This window comes from Pararge aegeria, chromosome 12 (assembly GCF_905163445.1).
Source record: "Pararge aegeria chromosome 12, ilParAegt1.1, whole genome shotgun sequence".
Classification (NCBI taxonomy): domain Eukaryota; kingdom Metazoa; phylum Arthropoda; class Insecta; order Lepidoptera; family Nymphalidae; genus Pararge; species Pararge aegeria.
In genome coordinates, this window is record NC_053191.1 from 17,893,157 (window position 1) to 17,916,844 (window position 23,688).

The 23,688-nt window shown below is 36.0% G+C and overlaps 1 protein-coding gene across 1 annotated transcript in view; it reads right to left on the reverse strand.

The window, feature by feature from the left end:
* LOC120628474 (scavenger receptor class B member 1) overlaps positions 1–23,688 on the reverse strand; it is a 141,008-nt gene that overhangs the window by 14,595 nt on the left and 102,725 nt on the right. Inside the window, exons 3-5 of the mRNA XM_039896860.1 lie at positions 7,341–7,432; positions 5,743–5,903; positions 348–486 (exon numbers count right to left, since the gene is read on the reverse strand). Coding sequence (XP_039752794.1) covers positions 348–486; positions 5,743–5,903; positions 7,341–7,432 — 392 coding nt within the window. The remainder of the gene's footprint in view (positions 1–347; positions 487–5,742; positions 5,904–7,340; positions 7,433–23,688) is intronic.

Sequence of the window (23,688 nt, forward strand, 5' to 3'; positions counted from 1 at the left end):
AAGTAATATAGGAAGCTTTTTATCCCGAAATTAATCTCAGTTCTTTTGGGAGAGGGGACGACATAATGCCGTCAAATGATAACCGATTTAAATAATTACTTACTTACTTTTTTTTACATAAGAATACACAACTTAAAAATTTCAGTAGAATTACACCTAATTTGAATGCCACGTCTTTCGAAAAACAAAAACAAACGCAGACGAAGTCTCGGGCAACAGCTAGTAATATATATATAATCGGGGATCATAATTTTATTCTTTCGTATATGCTTGTCACGCAGCTCTGGGACGCAAAGCTTAGTGCTACAATATCACAGACACCGTCTGTACGAGTGATACCTACTAACCAAGAGCGGAATGTTGGGCACCACCAGCTTCTGTGTCTTGTCCACGGATAGCTCGGGCACGAAGCGCAGGATCTTGTTGTGCTGGTACGACACCGTGTCGTTGTCGTGGAACTTTATGTTCACCTTCTCCATGTCTTCTCTGCGAACGAATCGAATTCATTTTATTTATAAAGCAACTTAATAAAAAGAGGGGTCCTCTATATGGTTGTATTTTATACATATCTTATCTCTATATATATAATTCGAATGTTCGTGTATATTACACAGAACTCCTCCTAAACGGCTAGACCGATTTGAATGAATTTTTTTGTATCCGTTTGGGTGGCATCCTGGATCGTTTAGATTCACAAATCAGCCTGACAGATGGCGCTGCAGTCGGTATCTAGGTTATTTATCTATACTGCAACTAAAAGGCTGATTAATTCATGTACGAGTCTGATTTTAAAAAATTGTGTTGGATTGGATTGACCATTTATCGAGGAAGTCTAAAGGCTATATATAAGCACGCTTAGACCACGCTAGGAGCATTGCACCAATGAAAAATGTTTCACAATCGGGGGCTTTTTCTGCTTTTGGGAGCTTCCGCTGCGTGCGCTGCGTAAACAGTTAAAGTTTCGATAAATCACCAAGTTGTTTCTCTTTAAATGTTCTAATAAGCTAGCACTGTACAATTCATCAATACGTAGCAGACTTGAATACTGCTCTTTTGCATGGAATCCTTACTATCAAGTCCATAAGAATAGAAAAGAGAGAGTACAAAAGACAGAGAAGAGAGTTTTTACGACACTTAGGCTACAAGGACAAAATATTGAATGAAGATACTGGCTATGACCTATTAAATATTTATTAAACACTTTCACTCACGAATCGCAGAAACATGATAGATCTTTGTTTCTTACATAAAATTATTAATGGTGGTATTGATTGTTCAAGTTTAGCGGACAGGGTAAGATTGGCAGTACCTTAGTATAATGCGAGATCTGATATCCAGAATAAGCAGACTTTTAGGCCTACATTCACAAAAACTAATCTAGGCAGGTCCGCCCCGATAAATAGAAGTTCTAAGTCTAAGGAATAAATACAAAAAGCTCTAAGTCAAAGTCAAAAAAATCTCTTGTCAAGTAGGGGCCAACAGTTTTACAACAGAGATAGGTGGCACTTTTGATGCGTACATTACATGAGATGTACACGGTAGTGAGATGATGGCGATAACCATATTCGTAACCTTAAAACTAAAGCCAAAAGCATAAAGCATTTTTCCTGGTCTAAGATGAAGCCCACAATTTAGCTGGGTGTTTTTTTTGTTATCGCTATCTCGCATTGTCATTTAAAATGATTATTAGCTCTATTACTCTCATCAAAATCGGCTACGGAACATCGAAATAAAATGTAAAAGTAAGTAAAAAAATGAAAGCTCGTACGATCCGCCTGTCTGTTCCACGCTGCGCAGACCACTACAGCGGCAATTAGCGTCACCACAAATATCTACAATTTACTTACACGAGAAAGTTACGCGAGCGAAAATCGTAAACTAATTGAGTTGCTGTCGACACCGATTCTGTTTATGACATTCACAGAATTAATTTATTTTATTACAAATCTAAATGTGGTGATAGCTCTGTACTTAGAATTTCGGCTTCACTATCGGGGGCACGCACAGCTAACTTTTAAAAGTTACTAGCGTACCAAGCCCGCTTCGCCGGGCTAGATTTTGCTTTATTTTATTTAAACAATAAGATATTAAATCATTTATTTCTCTCCGAGTTCATTCTCTTCTATTCTCTTCTCGAGCGGGTGAAGATCATTATCTACACCCATGTACACCCAACAATAGAATATCATCATAGTAAATGAAAGCTATATTTGACAGTTTGACCGTTCAAAAATAGGAGTGCTCCGATCGGCACCAAACTTTACAGGATTACTCGCCAGGTCAATCCAGAGATTCCCTGAAAGTTTCATTAAAATCGGTCTTTTTTTATTTGAAAGTGTCTACTATCAAGTATTTATTGTCTAATTTTAACGAAGATCTGATAAATATTGTTGGAGATAAAGGACCTCTTCACAGATAACAGCAAGTTGCAAGCCATATGGGACAACTATCGAATGCATGCGTACATACATCCTTGTCCAAAATAAATAGTTTTATAATTAAAATTGATTATGTGCAAATAGTTTTATAATTAAAATCGATTTTGTATGCAAATTCGTCTTTAAATTATTCCAATTGGATCGTTTAGAAGTTGCGACGGGTATAGAAATGCTAAAAGCAAGAAAAATGCCGTGGGCCGTCCGGCCGCGTATTATATAGTTTAGAAATAGTACTGGACCCGGTAGGTGGTGTAACCGATAATAACCGATTTGATGCAGACGAAGTTGCCCGGGACAGCTAGTAGTATCTATTATGGTATGGCGGACCATTTCGACAGCGCACGTTGCACAAAAAAAAAAATAATGATCAGATTTTATTAGATCGATAACGATGAAGTCAGGAAAAGCTTAAAACTGCGTTCCATCAGCTACTCCAATCTCCGAAACTTAAGCTAATTATTGAACTTTTAATTTATATCAGTTTTTCAGTCTCTTTGTGTCTGGAGTGCCTGAAGCCATTTGGAATATAGCATTGAGAGAAGCAGCTCGTTTGAGCTTATATAATATGGCATGTACTATTAATATTATATTTTTATGTCAGACAGAAAGCTATAAAAATACCTACCTATTTTAGTAATTAATTTATCAAAAAAAATTGTCGTAAGGTTATAACACTTTTGAAAAATTGTAACTCCTAATTCATTTACCAAAAAAAAACTATCGAAAAGAAAAAATCGCCGTTTTGTTCTAACAATTTTTTTTATAAATTGTAATTCATTGGAAGTCTGTATTTTTAAAAGAATTCGCAGACAATTGTGTTACCATCTATTTATTTTCGACGTAATAACAGCTTATTAATTTAGGAACCTACGTAGGTTTCAGTAAATTATAGCCAATTGTAATAATTACGGTTCCATTGTTTCCGTCGCGCTAGCTGATCTCCGCGAGATGTTGGCTCTCCTCTGGCCTCTGGGGTTCAGGCATTTTTTTTTTTTTTTTTTTTTTATATACTACGACAATACACACATCGCCACCTAGCCCCAAAGTAAGCGTAGCTTGTGTTATGGGTACTAAGATAGCTGTTGAATATTTTTATGAATATAATACATAAATACTTATAATATACATATAAACACCCAGACACTGAAAAACATTCATGCTCATCACACAAACATTTTCCAGTTGTGGGAATCGAACCCACGGCCTTGGACTCAGAAAGCAGGGTCGCTGCAAACTGCGCCAATCGGCCGTCAACTTTATGATGACTATTTAAATCTATATATTAATACGTAAAGCAAGAACTCTGTCCCCTTTTTTACGCAAATTGACCGTTGGAGTATGTAATTTCCCACACTTGTAGTTTATACAACGTGTAAACCGAAATAATACTTCGCAGGCTTTAGAGGTATATTATGTACTGTCTCTGAGACTTATCTGTGAAACCGAAAACCTAATAGTTATTAGTAAACCACTACCAAAGTTTTTACTGAAAGAAATCAGATACAGCCCCAAAATCACATGCAAAATTAAAGTTAAGTGACGCGTATCGCGCATGTCGGTGTTTTATCTTTAATGGGGTAGTCATAAGCAAAAACTTAGTATGTTTTGAATTAGTTTTTATGGAAAAAATTAATATGCTTCTTTAGATTTAATATTGTTACAGGCCGATTCCTTGTGAAAAATACTTATGCATCCTTCAACATTATTTCGTAATTTGGTTACACGTTGTACAGAGGAGTGCAGAATGCTAAAATATTTTTGAAGTTATACTTCTTTTGGCGCGATGGAGAAACATGATGAGAGTGAATTTTTACGATGCGCACACACCGACACCTGAATTCTACAATCGTAAAGTTAGTTCTAGGTGGCATGAAAATCGATAACTATGTTCAAGTTGTATATTCTAGTATTTTTATATTTAGAACACGTGTTTCGTAACAGTACAAACAGTGTGAATAAATAAATAACGTTAATAAAACCTTTTTTATTTGAATAAAATCTTTTTGATTAATTTTATTATTTATCGTTAATCACTGCTGCATTTTAGTTATTTTTTTTCCATACGCCAAAGAAGTATACCTTCTAACGCGTGTATATAAGTAGGTACGGTACACACACTCTTTTTTTTTGATAACGCATAAAGCATACATCAAATCTACCACGTATTTGACACATACACGCATATATACCTAACTACTATTTTTTATATATTTTTTGACAATATTTTTTTTGATAAAAACAGGCAAATAATAGTACCTAAATCCTTGACGAAATGGAGTCTTTGAAGATTTAAACTTAATAATGCTCAAACTTTAGGAATTCGACCAGTGGGCGACGACTCGTCATAATAAATATTTTTAAAAAGCATACCTTCGAATAGTAATTTAAAAGAGAAAAAGAGTCCATTATTTTCTATATACCATACTTATCAATTATTATGTTTTTGACGACCTTGGTGGCAGGGTAAACGCTGTGGTTTCAAGTGGGAGATTCCGGGTTTCATCCCCGGAAATTTATAATTTCTGAATTTTTCTGATCTGGGCTGGAGGTTGCTACGCCATGGCTAGTTACGAAAGTTCCGACAAAGCCGAGCCACTAAGCGATTTAGTGATAAGGGGTATTGGTTTAAAATATCTACTATACCCCCAACAAGTTAGCCAGTTCCCATCTTAGGGTGCATCATCACTTACTACCAGGGGAGATTGCAGTCAAGGACTATCTTGTAGTCTCTAAAACTCTATGCCAACAATCAAGTTGATCGATTGGAAAAGCAGGAGCGACTCTGTTTTATCCTTACAAATTTTATAAATGTGAAAGTATGTTTGTTTGTTTGTCCATCCTTTACGCCCTCATTAAGCAACCAATTAACTTGATTTTTTACTTAGAGTTAGTTGAAAGGACGGAAAGTATCATATACTACTTTTTATCCCAGGTAAGTAAACAGTTTTCACGGAATTTGTAAAAAAAAACCGTAATAAAAGCAGACGAAGAACGCGTAAAACAGTATTAGTATATACTATATATAATACTAGCTGGTACCCGCAACTGGATTACGTGGATTAAGGTTTTTATTATTCCCGCGGGAACTCTCTTATTTCCCGGGATAAAAGGTAGCCTATGTTATTTTCCATGTCAAGGGCTACATGCATGCCAAAATTCATCCAAATCTGTTCAGCCGTTTTTGCGTGATTGACTAATAAACATCAACACTTTTACATTTATAATATTAGTGGGAAGTACGTTAGTAGGATGATAAATGTACTTTTGTGTACAATAATTTTTTTTTTATTAATTCATATGTTACCTATAGACGAAAGGCCCAACTTCGTTAAGTTTCGGTTTTTCCCCGTGCTCCAGAAAGCCCTGCGGGTTGGTCACGTTGAAGATATAGACCTTCGTGAGCCGGATGACGCCAGGTCGCTGCCAGTAGCTGTAGCTCAGAGACCCGTTCCACAGCTTCAGTTCCTGGAGATGCAATAAATCTTTATAGATAAGCTGAAGGTATAGGTAATCTTTTGATAAGCTGTTTAAACAAGTTGTTATATTTTGTTAGAACTTTTTGGACGATAACAATGTAAGTAATAAATGTATACATTACGAATAGATTACAAAAGAAAATAGAAGGAAATAAAAAACAGACAATGGCTTGGGTTGATGTTTGAATTGTGTTTGGGTCTGAAAATAAGGCAGATAGCAGCTTCCAATTTGCGGCACTTATATTTTGACGGCCGAGTGGCGCAGTGGGCGGCATCCCTGCTTACTGAGTCCAAGGTCGTGGGTTCGATTCCCACAACTGGAAATTTTGTGTGATGAACATGAATGTTTTTCAGTGTCTGGATGTTTATCTGTATATTATAAGTATTTATGTGTATTATATTCATAAAAAAATATTTATCAGCTATCTTAGTACCCATAACACAAGCTACGCTTACTTTGGGACTAGATGGCGATGTATTTTCGTAGTATATTTATTTATTTATTTATGTAAAATTGTCCCTATTCGATGTTTCAAAGACGTACCTCATTGCTCTAAATGGAATGGACAGATTTTGTGTAACAGAATTAACAATCTATTTTCTTCAGAAGAATGATTTTCAATCTTAAAAACATACAAAGTATATGTGTGTAGGTTTATAAGAGCCTATTACCAGCCCACTACAGAGCAAGGGTTTCCTCCCACAATGAGGAGGGGTTAAGGCCGTAGTCCACCACGCTGGCCCAGTGCGGATTGGAGGCTCCGCATGACATTGAGAACATTATGTGTTCATAAAAATATTCATCAATCATCTTAGTACCCATAACACAAGTTACGCTTACTTTGGGGCTAGATGGCGATGTGTGTATTGTCGTAGTATCTATATTTATTTATTTATTTATTTATTTATTTATTTATTTATTTATTTATTTATTTATTTATTTATTTATTTATGTGGAACTTCCAGGCATGTTTCCTCTCGATGTTTTCCTTCACCGTCGAAGGAAGTGATATTTTAATTACTTACTACGCACATAACCTAGAAAAGTTAGAGGTGCGTGCTGGGATTCGGACTCGGACCTCCGAAAGTGCGAGAAGCGTGTAGTTTTCCTAATCCTAAGGTTGCCTGGCAGAGATCGCTACGCGATAAGGCCGCCTTTTGTATCCTGCTTCATTCTTCATGTGTTTGTTCTTTTTTTTATCTCGTTTTTCTGAGTGGTGTACAAATAAAGACTATAAAAAAAAGCGAAGTCGAGCTCCTACCCTATCACCGCTCTACTAGATTAACCAACTATAAATTTGTCAACGGTTGGGTGTACGGACAAATTATTTCGAGTATGTGCTTACACCTTTATATTAAGACGATGATTGAAAATTAAGTCATGAGTTTATAAATAATAATAGAAGGGAGAAAATAATGGCCTTACCTTAAATATAATGTAATCCAACCACGGTACGAAGGATAGTATGACGCCCAAGGCCACGGTGGCGATGCTGAATGTGATGACTGCGAGCCGACCTGCAACAAACAGACTCCTTAGTGGGTAAGCCAACTCCAAGCCATAGATACTCTATGTTCCTCACCATCATTATCATATCAACCGATGGGCATTCTACTGGAAATATTATGTCAAATTCTGGACATCTTCTTTTATTAATATCACTTCAACCGATTGACGACCGCTGCTGGACATAGGTCTTTTGTAGGAGTTCCAAAATCCACGGTCCTGGGCCGCTTGTTTCCAGCGGCTCCCAGCGACTCGTATGGCCACATCGTTGGGGGTCGACCAACGCTGCGATAACCTGTGCGGGGTCGCCATTTCAGCTACGTAGAACCCCGGCGTCCTTGGGTTCTCTAAGCTACGTGCCCCGCCCATTACCATTTCAGCTTTGCAATTCGCTGAACTATGTCGGTAACTCTGGTTCTTCAACGAATCTACTCATTTCTGATTATTAAGATAATGAGGAGGTAAAGTTTGTATGTGAGATTGTTGGATCTGCTAAACCGATTAAGAAAATTCTTTCACCAATATAAAGCCACATTATTTGTGATGCCAATTAGAAAGCCATATTAACCTAAAACTGAAAAGAACTTTCCTTGGTAGTCGGATTTGCAAAGTAAGTTTGGGACAAAAACAGTCGATCGAACGCTGCCTTAACGATAAGAAATATATGATCGTGTTTGTTACTATCACGGTTTTTAAGAGGGAACGCTTTGTTTTCCTGGGATAAGAAGTAGCCTATGTTACTCTCCTTCTTTTCAACTAACTCGAAGCAAAAAACTAAAGCTACAAGGACCCGGGTATTTTTTTTTGTTATCATCATTGCCATAGCCATTTCAAACTTTACTTGGTCAGAGCAACAATTCATACCATTTTTGATTGGTATTTAGTAAAGCAGTAAAGTAGTAACTAAGTAGTTATCTCTTTTTAAACCTAATCTAACCACTCGACCAAAGAGGCATTTAACTACAGTAATTCATCTCACTTGTGTTATAAAGCCAATGGAGATGATAACTTGAATAATGATACAATTAAAGTAATCACAGCGACATGCCCCGAGATTATCATGTTAACGACGACGCGCCAATAAAACTAGGGCTCCGTAGATGTTCATAGGCCATTAGTGCCACAATTATTACCTGGCAATTAAAGCTAGATTGATTATGTACATTATAAAATCATTCATTCTTAAATCTACTCTGCTAATCATTAGAACTGGATTCACACAATCATACACTGAATTTTTTCTAATTTGTCTTATATGGTATTAAATTCTTTAGATTGTGAACTGTAAAATGATGTTCAAAAAGAGCAATCTGCTGAGTTTGTTGCCGGCTCTTCTCAGTGGAATCTGCCTTCCGAACCGGTGGTAGAGTCACTACATAACGAGACTGATTTGACGTTTCCAAAGTGCTTATAAACTGGGCATACTTGAAATAAATGAATCTTGAATTTGGAAGATTTTTTGAATGTTATAATGTCAAAAATCTGTTCATTAATCTTAACACTATTATCTTAAAAATATTTTTGAATATTTTGTTACAACAAATTATTGCATTTATTACAAACAAAATAAAAGAGATTTTACGTATGTGATTATGCGTTAAGTTTTGTTCTTAACGATTTAAGATAAACTTTACAATGAAAAGTACCGATAAGATTTTTTTACATCAAAATTGACTTTAGAAACTCCTCCGGTTGCGGGGCTTTCGAGTACCCAAGCAATCGGCGATCAGGAGTCTAGAGTGAGGAGCCTCCTCACAATACGTGCCGTTTCAAGTATTACTGCATTCTGTATACGACCCCTGATCCAATCAATCTTCTTAAGATATTGGTAGAAGCTTTTCGCGAAAAGAACATTGACTGAAACAACTATCGGAACAATGACTGTTGACTCAACACCACATGGCGGTAATCTCGTGCTATATAAAGTAAAACTTGGGAAATGGAGAATTAGTAATATGGCGTGGTATATAAAGTAAAGCTTAGGAAATAGAGAATTTCAGTAGTAGTAGAGCTTATTGTGGCAGCGCTCGTCGATTAGGGGTATGGGTTTATTTGCCATACTCCTTAAAGGTAAGCTCGTCTTAGTTCTTACTGTTCCACGAATTGCTTCCGGGTAAGATGGAGTAACTTGTAGTAAACTAAAATAAACAAAAACGGTTTATTGATAAATGATGTCATACAGTAGCCATTTTGATTTTTTAAAGGTAAAGGTACCTTGCAGATACGTATTCGAATTCGAGACCTCGTGTTACGCAGTCGATTATTCTAACTTCTACACCAAAGCTTCAAGATACAGTTAATTTATGACGCTTTTTGTACATTTGGAGAACAATAGATAAATTAAGTAAAAACATTAAGTCCGTGAGAGAACGTATAACTTAGATGAATCTAAAATTAAATTTAAAAGTTGAAAACCCCCGAAACAATAAAACTAGGTTTTAGTCTTTTTTCGTTTCTTTATTTATGAGGATTTACCTCATTCCTATCAATATATTGTACATTATAATGTACTTTCGGTACTTAAATAGTAGTATAATGTACTTAACTAGTAATAAAAATTGATACTTATATAAAGGGAGTTGTAAAAACTATATACGCACGCAAGCACGCACGCACTCACGTACGCACGCACCTACGCGTCAAGTTTATAACGACCCATCGTTTTTGCATTGGGGGTTAGTCTAATAGTTCTGTTAGTCTACACGAGTATTAAATTAAAGTGAATTATCGCGAGTCGATTTTTACCGCCATTTTAATTTTATAATTATCTACTGGTGATGTATGAGGAAAATATTCCTATGTCGTCCAAAAATAACTAAGAATTAATGCAATTTTACAAACTATATAATTTTAGGCGATTAGCAGTCAATATACGAGAACAATATAATTTAATAATTAAAGTTAGTTTTTTTTACCTTTATCAAACACCTAAAGCTATTTTTGGCTAAACGTAATTACTTGTAATCAAAAGTAATTTCAAACAAGCGGACGAATAAACAGGTTTCATTTTTAATTTGCTTACAACTAGTTATTACTCTCGTATGATGGTTGGAGTCATTTTACCATAATTTGTCAATTTTTTACTTATATTTTATTGCTTATATTCTAGATTTTAATTTAAGGAAATTGTAGATCTTACTAAACATAATACGTATAGGCAATCAGACCGGCTGTTGGTCGGATCAGGTTTTTTTAGGTATGTAGTGACGTGGGTTCAGTAATTAAGAGCCTGAGACATAGATTTATTATATCCTATATATTGGCCATGAAAAACTAAGGCGAGACCAAAAAAACTAAATACACCAAAGTGTTCAAGTGTGTAAGTTTGACGACCTTCCTGGCGCAACGGTGAGCGCTGTGAATTCAAGCAGGAGGTTCGATTTCCGGCAGAGGCAATTTGGGAATTTATAATTTCTAAATTTTCTCTGGTCTGGTCTAGTGGGAGGCTTTGCCGGTAGCTAGTTACCACCCTACCGACAAAGACGTGCCGCTAAGCGATGTAGTGTTCCGGTGCGATGTCGCGTATAAACCGATAGGGTATGACTACCATACTCCCTAACAGGTTAGCCCCATACCATCTTAGACTGCATCATTACTGCCCACCTGGTGAGATTGTAATCAAGGGCTAAATTGTAAAGGAATAAAAAAAGCCGCCTATACGCTCCCAACAAGCCAGAGGAAATTCAGAATAAACATATTAAATCGCTCCTGCAAAGAATCCGTCCCATCACAATGATGGAGGTATGCGGTTATTCAAAGTCACACAAGCATTTAACTCTATATCTAAATGTTTGCAAAGCTCAAGGAACATAATAATGGCAAATGATATTTTATATTCAATTATTCGTGTTAACTGAGGAGAATTATTTTTGTTATCTGAACTGCCATAAATAAATCCTAGTTCATTTTAATAGTTATTATTTTATTTTTTAACGATACAGATGTATTTCATCGTCCGCCATCTTTAAGTCATGTTGACGTCTGTGCTCATGACCGCATGACGCCATATCTGTGTTCCACGTATCTGGGTACTTCACCGTGACACCTGACCGCGTGTAAATGCATCTTTAGCATGACCGGTCACGCATTCGCTTCCATTTAATTTTTATTACTTACCGGTATTTAATAAGCTGTAATAGCCTAGTGCTTTAATATTCCTTTCGGAGAGACCGAGTTCATTTCCCGACGTGCAATTTTCAGAGTTTATAAAGAAATAAATAAATAAACTACGCCAATACACACATCGCCATCTAGCCCCGAAGTAAGCGTAGCCAGTGTTATGTGTACTAAGGTGACTGATGAATATTTTTATTAATAATATACATAAATTATATATATATTATTAATAGAAATTTATACTTACAAAATATTAAATCAAAATAAGCATATTTATTGTTCCATACAAACTAATTCAAAACCATCTAAGTGTTTATTTAACAATGATAAGATATACATCTTGCATACACGTAGATAATCAGATAGTAATCAGATTTATGACAGCCCTATTGAAGATTAAAGACCGACACGTGCACAGTACCTACCCTACGCGACGCGTTCTTAATAAAGTGACAGGAGTTCTTTTATTTTAATTTTGCATTTGATGTTAGGGCTGTATCTGATTTATTTCAGTAAAAACAATGGCACTGGGTTACTCGGAAACTATTAGAGTTTCGGTTTCACAGATCAGTCTCAAAGACAGTAAATAATGTACCTCTAAAGCCTCTGCAGTATTATTTTGGTATTCATTTACACGCTGTAGAAACACCCATACATTCATGCTTATCCCAAAAACAATTTCCAGATCTGGGAATCGAACTCACGGCTTTGGACTCAGAAAGCAGGGTCAGTCAGTCAGTCAGGGTAGTAGTTTCAGGGTCCTGAAACGTCTCGTAGCCTTCGATACTTGGTACTACCGCAAAGTGTTATTATTATAAAATATTATTTAGTTAGACACAGAAGGAGTAGGTACTCCAGCGCGTCGCAAGAAAGAAGAGAAAAGTCCAATATTTGGGCCACGTCCTGGTACATAAGCGTTGGTTACCCCTTAATGATGAACTAAGATCATGTCGCACGCTGAGCATGCGATTTCGTTACACATTCGTTCACTGTCAAAGCTATTGAATTGTGGAATTGGGAGTTACCAATGAACATAAGACGGGCTAAGTCACCGGGAGTATTTAAAAATGCATTTAAGGCTCATTATAGCACAATAAAGATGACTCGAGTTTTAAGTAACTTAAATATCGCCGTCGATATTTAAGTTACTTAAAACGTAACTTAAACTACTTTTTCAGTAATTAAAATATCACATGTTTCAACGGTGAAGTAAAACATCGTGAGGAAACCTGCATGCATGAGAGTTCTACATAATGTCTCAGTGTGTAGTCCACCAATCCACACTGGGCCAGCGTGGTGGACGAAGGCCTTATTCCCTTCTCTCTAATAAGTATATATTATTTTATTTATTTTTATAAGTTTTGTTTTAAGTGTGTAGTCTGGTTTATGTGGTGTACGTGTTTATGTGGTGTACGTATTTATTTGGATGTATGTTTTATATATAGTGCACCTTTTTTGTTTTCTTTCTAGTTTTCCTAGTTCTAAGGTTGACTGGCAGAGATCGCTACTTAGCGATAAGGCTAGCTTTTGTATCTTACTACTTGAAGAGTCTGATTTATCTTCATTTTCTCAGTGGAGTACAAATAAAGTAGCAATAGACAAAGAAGAGGGAAAACTACGCGTGGAAAGAAGAAAGAAATCCTGGTTGCAAAGAATTTTTTTAATCCACGACAAGTTAGCCCTTGATTGTATTCTCAGCTTGAGTTACGTGATGATGCAGTCTAAGATGATAGCGGGCTAACCTATAGGGATGTTAGGGAGTGGGACCGTTTTATTAAATCCATACCTCTCTTTAGGTACCGAGGTACTTAGGTAACTCTAAATCAACGTGGTAAGTAGCCACGGTCCAAGCCTTCCTGCAGACCAGACCGGAGATAATTCTGAAGTTGTGAATTGCTAAACTGTCACAGCCGGGAATTGAACCGGCGGCCTCCAACTTAAAACCACAGCACTCACCGCTGCTTCAGGGAGGTCTTCACAATCATCCGTGAATTGGCCAACAAGGAAAAATGGTTAGCGTGGAATTCTTTTTTTTGTTTTTTTTTTCGTGTGCACGTCACGAGAAGTTCGCTGAGCCGGCAACCTTCAGTAGCGGAGAGGTGCAAAAAGAAGAAGAGTTATATTATTTATTTTATGTGGTAAACGACACGGGTCTCTCACATTGAGATGGGGTTAAGGTCGTAGTCCACCACGCTGGCCCGCAGGCATGCAGTTTTCCAGACGATATTTTCTTTCACCGTTGAAGCAAGAGATATTTGTAATGACTTAAAACGCACGTAACTTAGTAAAGTTAGAAGTGCGAGCTGGGATTCGAACTCGGCCCCCCAAAAGTGAAGTCGAGCTTCTAGCCACAGCACTATCACTTCACCACTGCAAACTATACTTATTAATAAAATTTAATCTGAAGTGTTTGTTTCTTTGTTTGTCTGAATGTGAACTCTAGAACTACGAAAAAGATTATGGCACTTTGTAACCTAATTCAGCGAACCGCTTCTCTGTATACTTATTACTGGCAACTGGCGTGTTACACAGCGTCTATGAACGCTGCCGCCTCTGTTTCGGTAACGCTTTACATGGTGTTAACATACGCAGACTATGCTTAAACAAAATAATTGCGCGTGCGACAATGTTTTTTGCTAAAGCCACCATAATAGAGCCAATTATACACAAGAACATTATGTTCATGGAAATGATACAAGCATTAAAAGTGAATCTATTATTTTTTTTCCCCCGCGTTGTGTAATATTAATGCTGCTACGGTTTTATTATTAATATTTACTTCCTTAGTCGCCTCACCGTGTCTCCTAAAGGATATTGTTATGTTTTAATTTAAATCAAACAATCGTTGCGTTTTGCTGTTCTTAAGTATTAAGAAAACTGAAGGTTTTGCAACGTCTGAGGCTTTCACATGATTCAAGTGTATCGAAAATATTTGTAAAACACCCATCGACACCAACTCATTAGTTGTGAATGAAATAAAATATTAATTACTAGCTGTTGCCCGCGACTTCGTCTGCGTTTGATTTGGTTTTTTGATGTGGCATTCAGTTTAGTTGTAGTTCTTAAAAAAAATTAAAGTATTCAGTACCGCTAAGCCTTAAATGTGGGGCTTGCTGCCGTCCGCTGAGGAGTTCTGTCCTCTATCTCCAACCACATTCATCAGATCTACACAAAGTTTGGGCAAAATTAAACACATATTATAACCTCTATAGTACAAAAATAATTATTTCAATCGGTTATAATTTGTCGGAGTTATGATGTAAAATCGTCAAACACTTTCATCCCCTCTCCCAAAGGGACCGAGCTTAGTGTCGGGATAAAAAGTATCCTATATTACTTCTAACACATCCAAATGTGTACAAAGTTTCATGAGGATCTGTTAAGTAGTTTCTGCGTGAAAGCCATCGGTTGCGGCAACTTGCATTGATATTTATATTAGTAGGGATAGGGATAGGGATTTCTTGAAAAATATTCGTTAATTAAATAAGAATTATTCGCACATATGTTAAAATGCTAATAAATTTAATAAAATAGCCAGCGCATATTAATTTACAGGCATCAAAAGTGGAATTATTTACCCACTTTACAAAGTTATTGTAATACATAACACTTGAATTGCTAAGCTTCTGATGTGAGCTCGGCTGGCTGGAGTGACACAGCGGGGAGCCGCACCAGTGGCACTACGTGCAACGGAAGTTTTTTTTATCAAGGTGTTGGTTTTTTAATCGATCCAGGTAAAATGAAACATTTGTCGCTGGCACTATTACATTTAGTAGTAGTAGAGCTATTTGTTACAGAGCTCGACCCGAAAAGTACTACCGCCATGCTTTTTTCTGCCACAAAGTATTATTACTCAGGTTGATGAACGCAGGGTGGCCTTTTGTAGGTCTCATATCCGCAACCGATCATCACCGATAACCGATGGCTCATAACCGATGGCTTTCTACACAGAATTAAGGTCAAAGTCAAAGTCAAAAATATCTTTATTCAAGTAGGTGTCACTTTTGATGCTTACATAAGAATTACACGGTAGTGAGATGTTGGCGATAACCACATTCGTAAACTTAAAACTAAAGCTACGAGGGTTCAAAACGCGTCCTGGTCTAAGAAGAAGCCCACAAACTTAGCCGGGTGTTTTTTTTTGTTATCACCATCTCACAATGTCATTTTAAATTAGAGCAACCTGGTTAGAGCAATAATTTACACCCAAGCTTTTTTATCGTTTACGTAGTCCTTTATACTACAATAGGACTTTTCTATAAGCTTACGTTTAATACAAACTTTGAACTTTTTAAAAGACATATCCAAGATGTCAATTGGTAGTTTATTGTAGAATTGTATGCAATTTCCTTTAAACGAATTATGAATTTTATGTAACCTAGTATATTGCACTGTAAGTTTATTCCTACTTCTAATGTTTAAATTATTGTAGTCACATTTTTTCTTAAATTATCAAGAGGATGATTATATAAGGATTATTTATATGCAAGGATATATATAATCCTCATTCAGCTATTATCGCATACAGTCCAAAAACAATGGAAACGCTCCGCGCACATCTCGCTTCACAAGCTCGGAATGTTGCTAAATCAAAAACTATTTTTCCCATTTTAAGATAAACGTTTAAAACAAATTACTGTAAACTGCTAAATCGAATGAAGTTACTAACCACCTGTTCGTGAAACACTACTAAAGTGTAGTGGTGTTTGAGGCTTCAATATTAGTCGTTTACACGGTTTCTGTGTTCTTAAGTCTGTGTTTTTCTACATATCATTATGCGACATCGCACCGAAACAGTAATTCCGGACCAGACCAGACCAGAGAAAATATCTGTATTTTCTCTGGTCTGGTCTGGTCCGGATAGATTCCCAAATTTCTCCGGTCGTTATTTGATAGCAACTTTCCACAGTAAAGAAAAAATTGTGCCAACCGAGAATACAGAATAATAAAATATTCTACCCACGATGTAAAACAGCACTCGGTTCTAAAAGTTGTTATCATAATATGATTTTGATTTACAACAAATTGCCTATGGCTATTAAAGATTTGCCATTTTTGAAATTCAAGGCAAAATTACCTGACTGGTTGGTTGATAAATGCTATTACTCGGTAAGGGAGTTCTTGGATAATAAAATATAATTATTAGTTTAGTTCTTTTTTAACTGACATTCCATGTTTTTATTCCATACAGTAAAATTAATAAAATTTTATTATATTCAGCCGATTATTTTGATAATTTTTTTTTGTTTATTTTGATGTTTTATTAGTTATTACATAAATGAATTTGTTTAAATTAAGATTTGCATGTAATATATTATGACTAAACATGTATACCTACAATGTTTTATGCAAATAAAAGGATTTGATTTGATTTGATTTGATTTACAGTGAAGAGATACAATGAAAAAGACCTTAAAGCCTCGATTCTCTTGCGATCGGCAGCCATTACGGTCCATGTCCCAGCTCCATAGAGAGAAATAGAGAAGATGAGTAATTCAGTTGCGTACTAGGTATGTTTTAGTGAAGCTGAATATGGCGAGGCAAATAGTTCGAACAACCGATCAACGTTGGGATCTCAAGGTGCTCGAATGGCGACCCCGCACCGGTAAACGCAGCGTCGCGTTGGTCGGTCGGACATCAAGCCAGTCACTGGGAGCCGCTGGGAAAAAGCGGCCCAGGACCGTGGATTTTGGAACTCCCCACAAAAGACCTATGTCCAGCAGTGGACGTCAATCGGTTGAAGTGATAATGCAGTTCGGGGCGAATTAGTATCTAATAAATAAATAACAAGAAGACTGCAGTTTCAACATACTCGTTTCTACAAGTTTAACAAAATAGCGTGCTTCGAGCAATTATAATGATACTCGCGGTCTAGAAACCTAGCTTAGATGGAAAATCACATAGTTTACTCACAAACGCCTGGTTGTCAATAAAACTAAACTGCCAAATCATGATTGACGTCATAGTTACGTTTAACGTGACATATCTACATTATAATCTTTTAAAAGTTGCCTGATATGCAGCTGGAATTTTAATAATAATATAAAAAATTACCCCTGTACGTTTTGTCAACGGCCCACTGTGGTGGGCTGAGGGTACAAGTGGGTTCTATTACCGGAAGGGGCTATTCGTAACTTTATAATATCTGAATTTTCCCTGGACTCCAATGGCACTTATTGGCCTGAACCGGAAATTCGAACCCATGATGTCGTAGTTCGGGTCAAAAATGCGTACCGCTAGACAAACGAGGCAGAGTGGGGGAAATCCTCCATTAGGAAGTTGTTTTTTTTTCTTATAATTCAGTTGTCTGAGGTCATGCATGGACAATGGATTACAGAATTGTTGAGAAATTATAATCCCTTCGTCGATTTCCTATTGTGCAAGTGACGGTTTTATATTTTTATATCGTGATAACAACACATTACACCGATTGTAAAAATGTTAATTGGAAAGCGACTGCTGAGCTTCTTGCTGATTTCTACTCGGTAGAATCTGCCTTCGAACCGGTGGTAGAGTCCCTTCAAACAGAGGAATTTGCGTTTTTAAGGTGCTTATAAAGAAGGTTTACTCGAAATAAAAGTATTTTGAATTTTTATTTACAACAATATGTTTATAATACCTATAGATTTAACTTAACTAAGGCCTAACTTACGTAATCCTGTGAGGAAGCATACCTTAGAGAAGTTAGCATTTAAATTAATTATTTAAACATCACTGTCTCTTAAGATTTTAAAATAAGATTTTCGTGGTTAATTAACATTTCTTAATAATAGTTAAACGTGTACATACCACGATAATATTATGGGATTTGGAATATCGATAAATTCCATAATATTGTCGTTGTATGCACCTACCAATTGATCTATTCTTAAAATAGATCTGTTTGTCGTTTGTCTGCAGTTGCGAATGTATCACAAAGTATGAGTAAATTTGCAACAATGAACAACAGAAATGAACCCTGGTGACGTCTGATAACAAGCTATTGTTCGCCATTAGATACTCAAGGTCACCGACAGCTGTTCACATCGACCACTCACACTGTCAACTTGGCAACTGTGCTTAACCGAATGCCATAAAGAAGGCTATCATAGATACAGTCTTTATTGCATAAAAAATATATAAAATGAAATTAAAAATTAAAAAAACCCTTGACACAAAGTAATAAGCCATCCAACTAGTAAATTGATATACGCATATTGTGTTGAAAATCTATTGCCTGGTACACTAAGAGAACTGTTTATCTAAATGAAGTAGATTTTGCTTTATTTTATTTAAATAATAAACTTACAACATTAAATTTTTAATTTAAGTCTCATAATATATTAAATCATTTATTTCTCTCCGTATTCATTATCTTCTATTCTCTTCTAGAGCGGGTGAAGATCATTATCTACACCCATGTCCAACAATTGAATATCATCATAGTAAATAAAACAGTTCAAAAATAGGAGTGCTCTGATCGTCACCAAACTGTACAGGATTACTCGCCAGGTCAATCCGGAGATTCCCTGAAATTTTCATTGAAATCGGTCCAGCCGTTTTGGAGCCTATACGGAATATATCCACACACATTCTCTTTTATAAATATATATAAATAGAAGATAGATAGATGATATTAAAAAGTATAGTTTTTACTACTTAGTTCAGTATAATGATGATTTTAGAATACTGTTGGGGTTATCGCGTTATTGTAGCGCATCTGAAATGTTCCCGAGGGCTCATACTGATGACTTTTTGCGATCAGCACGGCTAGGAGGAGACAATTCTATCCTCTGGGAAAGGATATAAATATACCTACTCCCACAGCTTTATCAACTATCAGAGCACTGGCGCACAAGTGGAAATAATATCCAAATAATATATGAGAATATGTTAATAAACGGGCCAGGGGCGTAAACTTCTCCAATTCCATGTTCCCGTGATTTAGCAGGTGGACACATTATCTATATTCCTTGTCAGGGTAAGGAAGAAAGGAGAAGAAAGAAGAAGAGAAGTAGAAGAAATCGAATAGCAACCTTCATGAAAAGAACGTGGGTAAACAGTAACGGCATTCTGGAGACCTTAATAAATAGATATGACTCCCCAATTTACAAGCTATATTTTAAACTCCATGAAGGGCTGCCTGGAGGCAGAAACTATTTTGTGTATTTAATATTAATATAATTTTTGAAGTTATACTTCCCTTGGCGCGTTAGGGAAAATGATGCGATTAAATTTTTACGATGCGCGCGCACACTGTCACGAAAAACCGACACCCTGAAGTTAGCAACATTTTAGTCAACATTTTAGTTTTTCAAAAAAGTTTTGACAGACATACGTACACTTTCAATTGTCAAAGTCTGCGGGCACATTCCAAAATCTCAAATTTGAATGTGAGTTAAACTTGGTTGTAAGATTTTGATTTGTAAGATTAATGCGTTATAATAAAACTTTCTATGTATTAAATACTAAATCTATTGTTATAGTCGGAAAAATGTAATAGGCCCGTTTTGACATTTGTGCAAGACCATAGAAGAGAATGTTACTTGGAACGAAACTGAAAGAAACAAAAAAATTAAAATCAATTACTACAGTGTTTTAAAAAATACGTAAATTTTTTTGGGACGTTAAATAATATGAAAGAATATATCGCGAGTATTCTTTTTGCGCTTACTTCATAGTAGCATGCAATTTATAATTGTTGCGAAACGTTCCGAAAACAGTTACGTTCTCAGTCTTTTTTTTTTATACTAGAGCTGTAACCATTTTTTTACTGAATATCGAAATTAAATATTGTGTAGTTATCTTTACTGCAAAGAATAAGCTTGGTTGGCTCAAAATGGGTTCTAAATAATGAGTCTGAGTTGATGTGTCTGACCAAGCGGCACATGACTGAAGCGTCCCCGCGCGCACTGCGCAGTTTTTCGTTCCTCATCTTGTAAAGTTGACTGTGCGCCCGTTTACTATTACGTTAACTATGGCTTTTCTATTTTGGACATTAATTTAAACATAGTGATTTGACTCGATTTTTGTGTTTGTTGTTATATAGTACTAACTCTGTTTCAACATGTTGAAAAGTCGACGTATAATCAACAGCCAGTCACGCGTATTGGTTGTGGAGTTAAAGGAATACTTTGAACGAACGAACACTTTACAATACATAATAATATCAATCAAGTACTGATACAAACTTGAATTGATTTATCGTGAGTATCGAGTACAGAGTCTTATGGTTCCATAACTAGTTACGTCGCGATGACAAATGTCAAAACGGGCCTATTATATTTTTACGACTATAGTGTGGTTTTTTCAACGAACGTTAGAATAAGGCGAAAGATAAATCTTTTATCTTGTTACTCCAAAAAAGTATAACTTTTAACGCGTGTACTTAAGTACACACGTTGTTTTTTGATTTAGTTTTTGATTTTTACTTTATTTTAAATATTCTTTTATATAATAGTATAGATGGTTCATAGAACATATAGTAAAACTTCTTTAGAATCATTGTGATTTCAAACTCAATGAAACCAAAAAATAAGTCCATTGAGACACAAACACTTAAATGTATAGGACAGAGTGAGATAGAATACATTATACCATTTTTTTACCTATTCTAGTAACTAAATAATAAACCTCGTACACTCTCTCGTAGGCTACTTTTCAGAAGTTAAACTTCTGCCGTGTGTAAATAAATTGCACAGGATTTTTTATTACTATTATTTAGGTTTAGGTTTAAAGACATTTATTCCCATAAAAATACCTAAGTCACTTAAACAGGAAACTTAGTTTTCTATAATAAATTAATACACTTCGCCATTAGACTAAACTAAATTCAATTTTACTATTATCTACTCATTCAATGTATTCGTCTTTAAATTTATTGGTATTACTTAATATATAAGAAGCTAATTTAGTTTTGAATACATTGAATGAGTTTACATTTTTTATAAGTATAGGTATTTTATTATAAAATATGGCGCCTTCAAAGGTAAGGGATTTTTACCATAATTTGTTCTTGTTCTAGGTAAGGTATTTACCATATTATTCGATTGGAACCTTTATTGGTACGAATTCTGGTTCTTTTGCCCAAGTCTATGGTTGAAGCAGCGATAAACCACAGTTAGCATTGTCTATCGGTTTGTCCTTCCGTGTGATTTGGTTACTTGGTCCCTCGCCAGCGCACGACTGACTAACCTGTATGTTTGTTTGTAACCTTTGTTACAATAGTACGGAAGCGTTATGACTTTATCGCGTCAATTGCGAATGCTTGAAGCTTCAACTGCCTAGAGTTTGTTATCATCAAGTGATTAATAGATTGAAGCAAAAGTTTATTCGCGGAATTCATGGCGCAACGGTGAGCGCTATGAATTTAAGTAGGAGGACCCGGGTTCGAAGCCCGGCAGGGACAATTTTAAATTTCTGAATTTTCTCTGGTCCGGTCAGTTGGTCTGGTCTGGTGGGAGGCTTTGGCCGTGGCTAGTTACCACCCTACCGACAAAGACGTGCCGTTAAGCGATTAAGTGTTCTGGTGCGATGTCGTGTAGAAACCGATTAGGGGTATGACTACCATACTCCCTATCTGATTAGCCCGCTACCATCTCATCTTCGTACTCTACTCCAAACATACATAGCAATGTACTCTCTTCGCATGTTTCTCTCCGACACCGGAGTGTCCCTAGGAGATGTTGACTTTACAGTGGTTAAATTATTCATCAATAAAATTATTAAATAAGTCTAATTAAAGTTGTCAGTTCACCCCAACGTCTATTGGTTCTGTAAGATGTGCCCTACATTCCTAGTTCAGCTAGCGACTCTGAGTTAAATCAGTAACTCTATCGCTTCTACCTTCTATCTACGTATTTAAAATGAGCTACCAGCGTAGCTCATTTTAAATACACCAAAATATATTTAGACGGCCGACTGGCGCAGTGGGCAGCGACCCTGCTTTCTGAGTCCAAGGCCGTGGGTTCGATTCCCACAACTGGAAAATGTTTGTGTGATGAGCATTAAGTGTTTTTCAGTGTCTGGGTGTTTATATGTATTTTCTAAGTATTTATGTATATATAATTCATAAAAATATTCATCAGTCATCTTAGTACCCATAACACAAGCTACGCTTACTTTGGGGCTAGGTGGCGATGTGTGTACTGTCGTAGTATATTTATTTATTTATATGAATGCGAAAAAGTCTTATGTTTTTTTTGGATTAAAAACAAACTAAAGGAAAATATCTTAGGTGCTACATCGAAGTAGATTTTTTACACACTTTATATTGGCTTCACCTGTATGTATGTTTGTAACCTACTCCTTTGGGCTTAATTTTGACCCTCTTCAAGTCTGAATTCGTGAAAACTTTGTAGATAATAATAATAATCAATATACTACGACAATACACACATCGCCATGTAGCCCCAAAGTAAGCGTAGCTTGTTTTATGGGTACTAAGATGGCTGATGAATATTTTAATGAATAGTATACATAAATACTTATAATATACATACATACATATAAACACCTAGACACTGCAAAAAAAATTACCTAATGTTTATCATATAAACGTTTCCCAGTTGTGGGAATCGAACCCACGGCCTTGGGCTCAGAAAGCAGGATCGCATCGCTGCCCACTGAGCCAATAGGCCGCCTAATAAAAGATAATTGCATTTCTCCATTTGCAAAATAATTTTATTGTTAATAAATAAGTAGGTATAGAACGACTGTTAAGTTCGGTCAAATGCAGAAGATCATGGGTCTTATGACTATATTTTTTTGTTGTTATTCATATTTGAATATATTTTAAAGTCACAAATACGATTTGTCATCTTTAGTACCTAATAAATCATCACAGACTATAATTATTCAGCTTCCGCGTGCTTGTCTAATAAAATCAAAAAGTATTTTATAGATTGACTAGCTGTCCTTCGCCACTTTTGCGTATGAATTGAAAGATTGATGTATGCTGTCCCGGACTTTGTTTTAGAAGTTCAAAGGGGAAGGGGCAATTCCGTTAAGCTTCTTTCGGCGTAAAATAAACAGTTTATGCATCGCAGTTATAGCCTTCCGCTATAAATGGACTCTCCAATACAAAAGGCTTTTCAATTTTCAGTGTAGTTTCTGAGATTAGCACGGTAAACCAAACAAACTCTTCAGCTTTATAATATCAGTAGAGATTTGA